Here is a 13,469-nt window from a genome sequence, read left to right as displayed (position 1 = left end):
CAATGGGCACAGTGGGCCAATGGCCAAGCCTCAATCCCAGGAATTTGGGCAGCAGACGTAAGAGGATGGTAGCTTCAAGGCTGGCTTGAACCTTCATGAGACCCTGTCTCAAAAAAAAAAAAAAGACTTGGTATTTCAGCTCAGTGTGAATCAGCACTCCTGGATTCAATCCCCAGTACCAGGGGAGTGGGCCCCCACAAAAGCCAGTATATGTTTTGTGTGTATTTATGTTAAAACAAACAGAACACCAATAGAACACCAGGACCTGTGACCAATCCTGCGGTCAGTGCCTAGGCTGTGGTCTTGAAATGCCATTTCCTACCAAGAAAAAAAGAAACCAACAGAAGCAGATGTCCTGGGTTTGGTCCCTCTGGGTGCAGTGACATCCCAGGGAGCATGGGATTTTGTGTCCCACCAGACAAGAAGCTGCTGAACGCCAAAGGGAGCACAGTGAGGGACAGAGGCTCCCAAATGAGAAGGAAATGGCTCAGCCTCCAGGGCCTGCATGTCTGACAAACTCCCGTGTACCAGAGGGCCTGGTGGCCACAGTGCCCACTCACCCCTTGGTCTGAACACAGGCACTGAGAACCTGGCTGAGAAAGGAGACACGCACAGCAAAGGACAGGAAACCTTGCAGGGCATTACCTGAATTGCTCCCTGGCTTTTATAACCTCGGCCATAGTACCTTCCACCTCTACCAAACGTCCGTATCACTGGGGTGGAAATAACTCCTCTTGGACGCCTAGGTGAATAGAAAAGGACAAGAGAAATGCACTTAAATTTATCACAGACAACATGTGCAAAAACTTTAAGTGGATGTAAAGGTGTCTGATCTTATGCTCCGTAAGGGATGGAGTTTATTGAATATGGTCATGCTTAAATTTATTTAAGAAATCAATCTTATTTTCATCATATTCAAGGCTTTTGATTTAAAAATACTTTAAAAATAGTCATAAAAAGGCAACTGATTGGGGCTGGGGTTGTGGCTCAGTAGGTAGAGCGCTTATCTAGCATGTGTGAGGCACTGGGTTCGATTCTCAGCACCGCATATAAATAAGTAAATAAAATAAAATCCATGAACAATTAATAAAAATATTTTTTAAAAAGGCAACTGATTAGCTGAACGTGTGATTATTTGATAATGGTTTAAAAATTACAAAGTGAGCCGAGCGTCGTAGCGCACACCTGTAATCCCAGTGGCTTGGGAGCTTGAGGCAGGAGGATCACAAGTTCAAAGCCAGCATCAGCAAAAAGCAAGGCACTCAATGAGACCCTGTCTCTTAAAAAAAAAAGGGCTGGGGGTATGGCTCAGTGGTGCTGCCCTCCCTCCCCAGTTCAGTTCAATCCCTGGTACCCCCCCCAAAAAAATTTACATAATGCTATAATAGGATCTTATGATGTTAAAGTGTACGTAATGATACAAAAACATTCCTGCTAAGCTCATCATTTTAAAAAAAGCAATTCAGAGGCTACTGTTTTGCACTAGACAAAATACATTTTCCTGGTCCAGAGCTTACCCTCTTGTTGGCCCTCCCACAGAGACCACTTGTAGTGGGAAGGGCCCTCGGCCTCCACGGCCCCGCCTGCTTCCTGCCCAGTGGCCAACCACAGTGCCAGCAATTTCTAGTTTCCCTCCCTGAGAAGGTATAGGTTGGACTCCTGCACAAAAAAATACACAAGAAGACAAAATCTTTATAATCACAGCATTAAAACTGGTAAAGAGAAACAAACAGGCAAATTCTTTTCAGTTCTGGTTTCTATTTAGGATGAAGCCATTTTATCTTGTTTGCAAAGACTCCTTTTTTAAATTATGTAGACTCTATGTACACACTGTGATTTTAAGCTGTTGGTTCCAATGGCAAGGGTGCAGGCCCTTCAGAGAAAGAGATTCAAGAAGGGACTCTGCAAACTCACATGTTTTTCTTTCTTTTGGGGGGTGGGGTGGGGGTTGGGGCAGCGTGCTAGGGATTGAACGCATGGCCTTGGGCATGTAAGGCAAACACTGTACCAACTGAGCTGTATCCCCAGCCCTTATGCTTTTCTGTTTAGGCAAATACTTCCAAGTTTACTTCTTTAGCCAAACATTATAGAAAATTATTAATAAATGAAACCCAAAGTTCAGAATATTAAGTAGTCACTGTATTTACCAACTTCTATTAATTATAGGTATCTTGAATGTTCAAAATTTTTCTGACCTAAAATAATTCTCAAACTATTACCTGATAGAAAAAAATCAGATAAAACAAACCAGAGCCCCAAGATTCATGTTTTCTGTTGGGGGTGGATTATCACAAACCTTCCACCATATGGTGGGCTGGCAGGCCATGGCCACTGCAGTGGCTGCGTAAGCAAAGGCCAATAGAAATCCAAGATAAAACTTAAAGTTTTCTGGTAGCCACATGGAAAAAGTACAGAGAGATGAAATAAGTTTTACTATTATATCTTATTTCACCCAAATAACATTATTTCAACATGTAATCAAGATAAAAAGTAAATGGGCTACTTTACATCCATTTTTCTTTGAAATCTGGTGTACATCTGCACTTACTGGTCACAGCTGGAGTGCTCAGTGGTAGACGTGGCTACTATGCAGGACAGCCCAGGGTCTGGGTTTCAGACACCGTGGCAGGAAAGCCAGGAAGCCGGTTCCTTGGCCATCATTACCCACACTATCCAGAATGGTACCTGTCCTACCCTCACTCTTTCCCCAACCACAGGCCAGCTTCAGTGGTCAGGTACTGCAAGGAGCTGAAGCACCTCAAGAAGCAGAGGATGGGGCTAGGGACATAGCTCAGTTGGTAGAGCGCTTGCCTCGCATGCACAAGGCCCTGGGTTCAACTCCCAGCACCACCACCACAAAAAAAAAAAAAAAGAAGAAGAAGAAGAAGAAGAAGCAGAGGCTGCAGGGCCGTGAGGTGCAAGAGCAATGGCCATGGGACAGAAAAGCCTTGTGGGAGGCTAGGAAACAAACACAGGAAGAAGAGGGGCCTTCTGGGCTGCAGACGAGCGGACCCACAGCCATATCTCCTGTCTCCTAGCACACCACACCTCCTGCCCAGGTCACTGAGTTGGGAAAATATTGCCTCCCCCCGCCCCCCACCCAGAGAAAGGCTTGCCTACCCTAAAGGTTATTCCAGATTTGTCAGAACAATCCTGCAATGTGACTTGATGGCCATATTTAGACATGCAGTCTAAAGCTGAAGTCACAAGTTTCAAATGACAGCAGCATCACAAGATAGTAAATGTTAAAAAGACTTTTCTCTCCCTGGAAAGACTAACTCAAATGAAAAGAGAAGCAAGAGGAATTTAAAGTAAAGTAACTTATTTGTATACTAGACACCAGATCTTTCTTTCAAAATGTTTTCATGAAATAAACTGTGACAGCCTTTTTGTCAGGAGTTCTATGCCTGTAACCATTTTCTACACAAGTGTGAGCACCTTGACCAGGAGAGGGTTGCTTGGGTGCTGGTCAGGTCACCCAGGTGCACAAAAGTGCTCGGCTCTAGGTGGACCCTCAGTGGTTTACCCTGAAAGGAAAGATGACCACCACAGGGCCACTCCAGAGACCTGAGGGCAGGGAGTCGGGTCAGGGACCCATGAGAAAGGGAGCTCTGATGGAGCAGGTGGCTCACGAGGAAAGTCAGGGAAGGTGCCGGACGATGGAGCAGAGGAAGGGCTGGTAGGCGGGAGCTCTGGGAGGGATGAGTGTAATTACCGCCCTGGGACTTGCTAGTCCTGCTGCTGTCACTGCCTGAGAAGGCTCCGCAGTGTCCTGATGCTGCCGCCACCCGGAAGGCACGGTAAGGGCCTGATGCTACCGTTTCCCCATAGGGGCCGCCAAAGCCACAGACTCCTGTGGGGACCAGGGTAGAGAGAGACAGGGAGAAGCATGAGGGACAGGGGTCAGGGGCCCCCCGCTCGGTGTGAGACCTGGCAGAGCGACCCCCATCTCCTTAAGCTGGGGGAAGGGGTATCCTGGCCCCCCTCACCACCTCATTGCCTTGCACCCTTTGCACCTGGATGCCACCCTCCCTGCAGCAAGTCATCCAACAGGGTGCTAGCCAGGGGATCACGCTAGGCCCCAGGAGGAGGATGTTGGAAGACGGCTTTCTCAGACCCAGGTGGATTACTTTCCCACACTGCACACAGGAGGAAAAAAACATCTTCAGAACATGAGCAGCGCTGTAAGCTGCATTCACGGATTTTAGACCAACCCTCTATAACAGCGCTGGTGGCTGCCATCCTCCCTTCTTACCACCACCTCTGGGGTCTAGTTCGCTCTTTGCTGATTCAAAGAAATACTACTGTGGCCTTCCCAAGACTGACAATAACCCGGGCTTTGCATGGCAGGCTACATCCCACTAGGAGGACCACATGTCCCATTCCCACCCAACAGCATGCCAACCCGTGACTCACCTGCAAAGCCTCTGCCCCTGCCCTGAGATGGGGGGACGGGCCCGAAGTGCCGAGGGTACACAGACGCGGGGTAGAAGGGCAGAGCAGGCGGTGGCGGGAAGGGGAGTGGGTGGTTCTGCCGGGAGAAGTTGAGCCCCTCCAGAACGCTCTGCCGCATCTTCTCTACCTTGGCGGCCTGCTCAGCCTGGAAGGCAAGGAGCCGGCAGGTGAAAATGCCACTCGAGTCGTGACCAGATGTGAACGAGCACTGACAGATTAAAACATGCAGACTCACTGCTGGGAGTCCTGTCTGCACACCCCTCTACTTGCTGACGTTTATCTGTAACCACCCAAATCAATCCTTGGCCATTCGCAGTCCTGTGTGGAGCATGGGGTGGCATATGAGCCCAGATGAGATGAAACGAGACGACACCGACCTGCCAGACTCAGCTCATGTTGAAAATGAGCATCCTCTTTGTGGCCTGTTTAGTGACTTCTTGTTTGCAATCTGTCCTTGCGGTTGGTGGTTTTGGTGTTTAGGATGGACCCCAGTGCCGAGGCGCTGCCCAGTGTTTCTCAGCACACACGGGACTAGACGTGCCGGTGTCAGAGCAGCTTCCTGCAGCTGGAGTTACAGTGCTGCTGTCATGAGCTCGAAGGCCACGAATGGACAGTATGTATTAAATGAGGTGTCTGTAAGCAGAAACCCTCTAGGAACAAGGTTCTGAGCTGACTGAGGCAAATGTGCAGGCACCTAATCCTAAATTTCCGAGGAGAAATGGTTCATACTCGCGAATTCAGGGTCTGAGGAGAATTCTGGAAGCTAACTACCAGGAGTAACGAGGATCAAAGGCCTACTAGGAATTCAGTAATATTGGGCGAGGCCCTCTCACAGGTTTCATGGTGAGTATGGTATAAAAGATGACATAGTTAGCCTGTGCACCGTATTTCATTAAGGTCAGGGGAGGCTGTCCCGCCCAACATACCTGACCATCACAGAGGTCGATGAGTGGGGTCTTTTCCCGGCTGGCTTTGAGGAGTTTGGACTGGAAGAGCTTCCCATCGAAATACATCCAAGGACAACAGTGTTCCCAGGGGATGGGCTGTCCACATGCATCGTTGGCAAACAATGCCATGTCTACTCCACTCATGAAGAGAGCTGACAGCTGAATTCCTCGGGGGTCTAGGTTCTCAATCTTTAAATTGAAAAGAGTGATTTCTATGGAATAAGAGCACTTCAGTATTCTCCCACTGTCCCACTGCTCTCCAAAGTTAACAGAGATCACTCCTCAATAAAAGGGTACCACTAAGCAGTCCTAATTTGACCTAGCACTGGTCTTATTTAAATAGAATTACTTCTTATTATTTAGCATATTTAAATTTAAGAACATGTTTTATGAACATACTGAAGTATTCCAGCTTGGCATCTGAAATCATCACCTAGGGTGTATAAGTACTGTATTTAAGGCAGGACGTTACAAGGGGACCAACGATGCACGGTCCCCTCAGCAGCTGGGACTCTCACGATCCCTTCACGAAATAACACCTCAGATCTGAACACAGGTCAGGTAAATTACCTGGGATAATTTCATTCAGAAATAAATTTGTATTTTGTTTTTATTTTTATATGTTTATGTTTCAGATAGCTACTTATTAAAGAAATTGTCAAAACGTTTCAGGAGACATGAATAGCTTATAAATGAAAGAACAAAACAAGAGAAATCCTGTATTGAACCATGAGCACTACAGAATTTGCACAGCTTGTACGTCCTGTGTGAGTGATGATGCCTGCTCTGCCCATAGCCCTTTCCTCTCTCAGGACAGGTTGGGCAAGAGACTCAATGGGAATATACAGTCAACTCTTGATCATCTGACAGAAAGACCTCGTTTGTGGATTATCCAGGACAGTTTTTAAACTCTGCTCTTGTTTCTATCTTCTACCTGGATGGCTTCTCAAGAACACAGTCTTTATGGGGCATCAGTCTAAATAATGCCTAAAGGTGGCAGTAAAATGGTTTTGCATGAAAGAAGAAAAAACAGATCATTCTGGTGCCAAATGCTAATGAAATTTATGATTAGCTGCTATTTAGTGCTGTTTATGTCAACTTTTCCCATTATTAGCTAACACTGTTTTCCAACCTTTTTAAAAATTTTAAGTCAATGCAAATGAACTTCCAAAATAAGTCTGCTCACAATAAAGTGGTTCATCTACATTTCCTGACCCAACTGTGCATCATGCCAGCTCCTACATGCCCCATGCATTACTGGAAAGCAGCTGGGGCTGGATGATGGAATTAGACGTATATTCATTATTTATGTGTATTGTGGAGAAAGAGAGGGTCTAATCGGAACAAAATGGAGAAAACCTATTTTATTTATTTAGATACCAGCCACCCCATCGCTGAGCTGCACAAAAGAAGAAAAATCGTCATGACAGAAAGAGGGAAGCGGCTCTGCTGGAGAGAGGTTTAAAGCAGAGGTGTAGCCTGATGAGTAAACAGGGCCACCCCAGGACACTGGTCCCCTGTCCCCTTGCATTTTGGGACAGTGACCACAAAACACTTCCAGCCAGGGGAGGGCCCACCACTTTTGGCCCAGGGCCTCATCCCCCACTTGGCCCACATCAGAGAGCAGAGGATCTGGGTCAAGGGCGAATGCGAGAGGTGACTGGGCTGACGAAGCTCTGAAGAGGTCTGCCTCTGTCCAAGCGTCCTGCATAGAATGCCATGCTCGGCCATGGATCGTGGCTGGCCACCTCCAGTCACAAACCCCTGCTAACACCCTGGTAAACTGCCATCTGCACTGTGAGTTAAAACACCCTCAGCAGGTGCACACAGCATGGAGGGGTGGCATGAGGCAGTACTGTGTATAAACATGTATGTATCAACCAGCCTCAACACTGGTTGATAGCTATTTTCCATGAATTTAAAAAATGATGTTTATAATTTAATTTTCAATTTCAGGAATAACAATTAGAATTAATTTAAAAGTTCTCAAAGGCTACATTAAAAATGTTTTTGGAGTGGGGGCAGGGGGAACTGGGCTTGAACCCAGTGATGTTCTGCCACTGAGCTACATCCCAGCACTTTTTACTTTTTATTTTGAGACAGGGTCTTGCTAAGTTTTCCAGGCTGGCCTCCAACTGGCAAGATCCTCCTGCCTCAGCCACCCAAGTCACTAGGATTACAGGTGTGTGCCACTGCAGTCAGCCCTTTGAAAATTATTTAAAACTTACATTTGCATAATATTTTTCTTTCCCTAAATGTTTACTATGCAAATAATAATGTGATACTTGTAGGGAACTTAAAAAAAGATGTATCAGACACCACCTTTTTTTCAAACGTGTATTTTTATGTGTTCTACCTCATTTCCATCTCTCAACACCTATAGGACACATGGACTTCTAACAGTATTCCACTGTAATAGACAGTCACAGACTTCAAGGTCACAGAGACTGCAGAACCCCAATCTGAACCCTCAACTGTAGAAATATCTGCCAGTAATATTCATATTCGAAACTTATTCTCTTATATAAACTGAGATAAAATATTCAGCATTATCCAAAGTTCCTCAGCTAGAGAAACAGAGCAAAAAATTCTGACTTTATGGGAAATGCACACATGAAACTTGATCTATCTAGTTAGCTCAGAACCCAAATCCAGCACAGTGACTCTGTGTGTCCTCTAACTACAGGGCACAGACTCTTACTGTAATTTGTCATATTTACCTATATGCAAAATAATTCTTACAGGTATCACAGACATGCTGCACGCCCCTAATACTGCCTTTAAAGCTCTTCATTTTCCATCTTTTATATTCTGCACTTGGCATGTGAAACTGTTAAAAAGAATTTAAGGCAATTATAGGGATGTCAAGAACAAGGGAGAAGAAACTGGACAGACATTACAACTGGACAAAGTTCCTTCTCCTCGTCCTTTACCCACCCTCCTAGAAACCCAGGCTCAGGGCTCATTTTACCTTAATTACACTCATGCTGTTAACCTAGGAGAAGGGCTTAAAAATATAAAAAGAAAAAAATGAGGGTCATCAGTCACTGTCACAGGTGTTCAAGGAACCACACAGAACTCTCAATTATTCATGAACATGGCAGACGGAGAAAGCATGGATGAAATGAAATTCTTAAAAAATTCATTTAAGGTAATGGTTGCAATGTCTTTTCCCACTGAACCTCCCCGCAGAAAAGCTAACAAGAGCCCAAGCTGTCAGAACTGGGTTCGTTCTTCCTCTTTTCTTCCGCTGATGGCAAAGCATGTGGTGGACACTAAGGGGAGAAGAAAGAGGGGCCTGGGCAATCCACAAACTGGTCACGGCCCCGACACAGGAGCAGCGACAGTCAAGAGGCGACTGTGTCTTAAACAGTGAAATGGCATCTCACAGGAAAGGACTGTCATCGCTTTTGCTATGCTGGAAAACTTTAATGTTTACATGAAAAGGCAATTTTAATTTTAATTTCCCACCACTGAATTTTGGAACCATTGGCTCTGCCTATGAATTTTGGTTAGCACTGAAATAAGGATTGTTCTGGTTCTGATTCTCAGTCTGATGGCTGAGAGGAGCTTTAATCTTTACAAAACAAATGACTGCCTTCCCCTCAAACGCTTTTTCCCCACAGCTCTTCCAGAGTCTGCACCGATCCTGACAATGACGCTGTTCCAGTGTAGGCTGTGCTCTTAACCGGGACTGTCGCCCTGCACACAAGAAGACCCCGGGCAGCAATGAGTGAGACAGAAGGCAGCGGCACATGGAATGTGTCCCATACAGCTCTAGAAATGCCTGGCCTCAGATGAAGAACCGGGAGAAAACCATGAAGGCACTAAGACCTCAAAAGAACCAAAATGAAAGCTTTGAGTGACTGGGTTTCAAAAGTTATATCCTGTGTGTGGATCGGAAAATGAAAAGGATATGGGAAATAAGATGGACTTGGTTAAAGTAACTTGATGGTGAATAAAGCTTGGTGGGCATACCTGGTCCCTGGCGGTGTGACTTTCAGAACTGGGATGTCAGTACTGAAGGAATAATCTATACAAGAGAAACAGGAGGAGAGGTAGGGGGTGGCACCACACTCTAGGAAAGTGTTTCCACCCCCTGAAGCACAGCCTGCAGCGAGCTCGGTGACGGCACCGGGGAGGACCTGACTGGGCCCGCCACACTGCCTGACACCAGAAACAAAAGCGTTAAAGACAATAACAATTTCTGCCTAACAAACAGAAAAGTTGATCCACAAAGTAAAGAACACAATTTGAGGGGTTTCTACGTTTTGGCTTTGTACTTAGCTTGTTTCAAAGTCATCAGAAGCCTCAGGTGAGCTCCACTCTGCACCAAATTTTGCAATTTAACACAGTAATTTAGGGAAAACCAGACATTTATTGAGCACCACCTGTTGAATACTGAACTTCTATAAAGCAAGTCTAAAATTCCTCTGCAGGGCAAGATGCGTTCATAAAGAACAGCAAAAAGATCTAAAAGTGAAGGCAATTTTGTCAAAGGAAACTAACTGATTATAAATCAAACTTTGTAAAAATAAATAAATGAATAAATAAACAAATAATAAAAAACAAATAACAGATGGCAAAGAAAAAACAAAACCCTGTGCATTAAAAAGAAAAGGCAGACCTGAGTTTGGCTAACTTTGAAGTCTTGAACATTCTAACATTTAATAGAAATTAGAAAGCAATTAACAATTGTGAACACAGCAACTAATAAAAGTGTACTGAAAAAGATGTGCACACTCAAAAACTGGGTGACAACTTAGAGAAAACAAACCTTGTCAAAACAAAGAACAAAAGGAACTGCTAGAAGGCAAAATTAAAAGGAATATGATGTTAAACGCTGACTAAAAAGGGCATTGGGATGATGGTGTCTCGTGGTTCCTCAAGTGGCTGTTTTAAAAGGGATTTTACAATACTAGAAGGGCAAAGAACATTTTTTTAGAGAAAACTAAAGTTGTGACTAGGAACAATGGAATGAAATAAGAAAAAGAATCCTGGCTAGATGTTAGAAAATCCTTAAGATCAAGCCCTCCCACGATTTGGAATCCCCTCTTAAAATAAAAAAGAGAAGTTTATTTCCTGATGTGAAAAACAAGAATAAACACCCACTGGGAAATGAGGGAAAATCTTTCTCTCAAGGTGGAACTGATCATTTCCAACTGGGGATGGCAAATCTATATAACTAGGTAGGAATGTCCCTTTTGCCCTGAAGGCTCTTGATTCACATCGAATTAGTATCATTAGTTTAGTGCACAGAGCAAGTCTGCCTGGTAAAGGTTAGCTGGGTTACACCAAAAACTCAAAGCAAGACTTCCCGAGACAGGCTGGCACACTACCTTGAGCTCCTGTAGCTGGTCCGGCTCGTAGAGTTTGGGGGACAGCGCTTGGGCCAGGAAGGCGTCCAGCTCCTGACGCCGTAGGATTCGAGCTCCCGGCCACTGCACCATATACCTGGGGAGAGACAGAAACACCGGGCATGACTGTGTGGTCACACCTAGTGAGAGGTTCTAAGCACATTTGGGATGATGTGATCACTGAGAAAGCTCCGAAGGCTTTTATCCAGCCTGTTTTCACAAGATGATGCCAATTAGAAATGAAAATGTAGTCATCGTCCAGGCTGACTGGAATGGTTTACTTTAATTAAAAATGGCACCTTAAAAAAAAAAAAAAAAAGGCACCTAAATTGTACATACTGAAGACTACCTCGTCAGTGACACCCCCACCCCAAGTACTGGGGATTGAACTCAGGGGCCCTCAAACACTGAGCTACCTCCCCAGCTCCTCTCAGGTTTTTAAGAGACAGGGTCTTGCTGAATCACCCAGACTGGGCCTCTTGATCCTCCTGCCTCAGCTCCCAGAGCACCTGGGATTACAAGTGTGGGCATGCCCCACTATGGCTGCCACCAGTGATTTTTGATACAACTTCACTCTTGTGAAACATTTAAAATGCGGAAAGTACACTATAGACACCAATTCACATGATTGGTTCATTTTAATTCAGGCCAGGATGCCCTGGAGGCAGAACCTAGGTCACAATAAGAAAGATTAATCTCATGAGTGAGTGAAGAAGGGCTTCTCAGCAGCCGCCCAACAAGGGATAAGGCACAGGCGGGTCCACGGGGGTTGCCAGGGAAATGCACAGGATGCTCACCAAAGCCCATCCCCTTCAAATGAGGAGCACCCTGGTGTGGGTAGCTGAAGGGAAACCAACACCCAAATCTTCAATATCAGCTAGAACAGATCTGCCAAGAGCAATGGGCTTCCTGTTTCTGTAGCAACACTGCCCAAGAGACAAATAACGTTGTTTCACTACACAGGACACAATCCCAGGTAATACCCAGAGAAAATGAAATGCTAACCATACAACTGAGTCACAAACCTGCAAGTCCAACGATCCCAATTCTCTTCATTCAACCAACCTGCAGGTGATCTGATCAAGTTGCCAGCTGATCACTAAAAATAACTTCTGATGACAGAATGCTATATGATCTCTTGAGAACAACTCCAAGGAGTCTGGAGAAAAGTGACATGCCTAACAAGGCTCGTTTCATCCCCACCTGCTGAGTCAATTTTTTCAGGGCTTAAAACCAAGTTTACAAAAACCCAGGTCAGGGTTGGTGCTGAACCTAAACTCCTTTTTATAATAATTAATCCATGGTAATACAGACTAAGCAAAGAGAGGTAGGTTCCACACCTATAAACCCATTAAGAGCACGTTCCTATTTATTTAAATATTTTACACATATTAACTCATCCACTGTCGTAGCAAGAATGATTATCATCTCATTCTAGAGATGGGTAAACAGAGGCACAGGGAGCTTATAAAATTATATGGCAAAAGTAGGGAAATATAGTTTCTTTTTCCGGTACTGGGCATTGAACCCAGGAGCACTTGACCACTGAGCCACATTCCCAGCTCTTCCCAACCCCTTTTTGAGATAGGGTCTCACTAAGTTGCTGAGGGCCTTGCTAAGTTACTGAGGCTGGTCTTGAGCCTCCTGCTTCAGTCTCCCAAGTAGCTAGGATTACAGGTGTGCACTACCACACCCAGCTCCAGGAAATGCAAGTTCAAGATGAACAAATAGTAAATGTGTTTATCATATTTAAATAAAAGAGTGGCCTAAAACTTTTATTTAAGTAAACTGTCAACATTTGCAGTGAGGAAATATACATCCTTTCATTTGAGCACCACAAGCCTTAAATACAATGGTCTTTCTGAGTTGAGTTTTAATCAGGGCTTGATGCAAGAAAGAGTTTGCTCAGTGGTAAAGCATTTCCTACCATGATGAGGCCCTGTGTTCCATCCCTAACCAACAAAAACAATGACTAGGACTGGGGACATAGCTCAGTTGGTAGAGTGCTTGCCTCACATGCACAAGGCCCTGGGTTGAATCCCCAGCACCGTACACACTGAGGGGGGAGGCGGGGGGGGGGGGGAGTGAGCGTGTGTGTCAGTCCTCAGAGTTGTTTGGGGAAAAAAAAAACAAAAACAACACTGTGGAGAAGGTTATGCTCAATTATACAATGTACTTTGTCTTCAGGATCATGGTTTATGTTCTTTTAACTTTTTAATTTTTGTTTTGTGTTTGTTTTTATTTTGCTTAAACTGTGTTAAAATACACAGCTTAAATGTACACCTTTTCCCAGGTACAAAGCGTCCATTTTAGTGGCCCTGGGTACAGTCACAGTGTCCTGAAGCCACCAATCCTCCCAAAGCCAAACTGAAACTTTGACCCTCAGGCACTATTTCCCCAGAGCACTGAACCAGCTCTTGAACAGGCTGGTTTTCTGGAGATCTTCCCTGTTTTTCTGACAGGGAAGCCGCTCAGAACTCAACACAGCTGCAGGAATACACCTGCACTGGGCAGAATTCCTTTTCCTCCATTTGCCTCTCTGAACCAAAGGTACCATCAGCTCTTCTCAGGGGCAGATGTTAGGAGAATACATGGACATAAACGCATGGGTCAATCATCAAGACCCACAGGCAGCAGCCACAGCGACTCAACTCCTGTTTCACTTACTTAGGCTGCCCCTACCTACACTACTCCTCTGTAGAATGTCTTT

General features: G+C 45.0%; 1 protein-coding gene across 2 annotated transcripts in view; it reads right to left on the bottom strand.

The window, feature by feature from the left end:
• Fam120a (family with sequence similarity 120 member A) overlaps positions 1-13,469 on the bottom strand; it is a 103,263-nt gene that overhangs the window by 5,426 nt on the left and 84,368 nt on the right. Inside the window, exons 12-17 of one of the 2 annotated variants that reach the window (XM_027950949.2) lie at positions 10,742-10,856; positions 5,382-5,591; positions 4,417-4,600; positions 3,716-3,853; positions 1,518-1,659; positions 646-742 (exon numbers count right to left, since the gene is read on the bottom strand). In XM_027950949.2, the coding sequence (XP_027806750.1) occupies positions 646-742; positions 1,518-1,659; positions 3,716-3,853; positions 4,417-4,600; positions 5,382-5,591; positions 10,742-10,856 (886 nt within the window). Of the gene's footprint in view, positions 1-645; positions 743-1,517; positions 1,660-3,715; positions 3,854-4,416; positions 4,601-5,381; positions 5,592-6,950; positions 9,436-10,741; positions 10,857-13,469 lie in introns of those variants that run through there. The other variant, XM_027950951.2, reaches the window with a different exon arrangement.

This window comes from Marmota flaviventris, chromosome 16, assembly GCF_047511675.1.
Source record: "Marmota flaviventris isolate mMarFla1 chromosome 16, mMarFla1.hap1, whole genome shotgun sequence".
NCBI classification, from domain to species: domain Eukaryota; kingdom Metazoa; phylum Chordata; class Mammalia; order Rodentia; family Sciuridae; genus Marmota; species Marmota flaviventris.
Note: the sequence above shows the minus strand (reverse complement) of the source record. Positions and strands in the feature narration are given on the sequence as shown.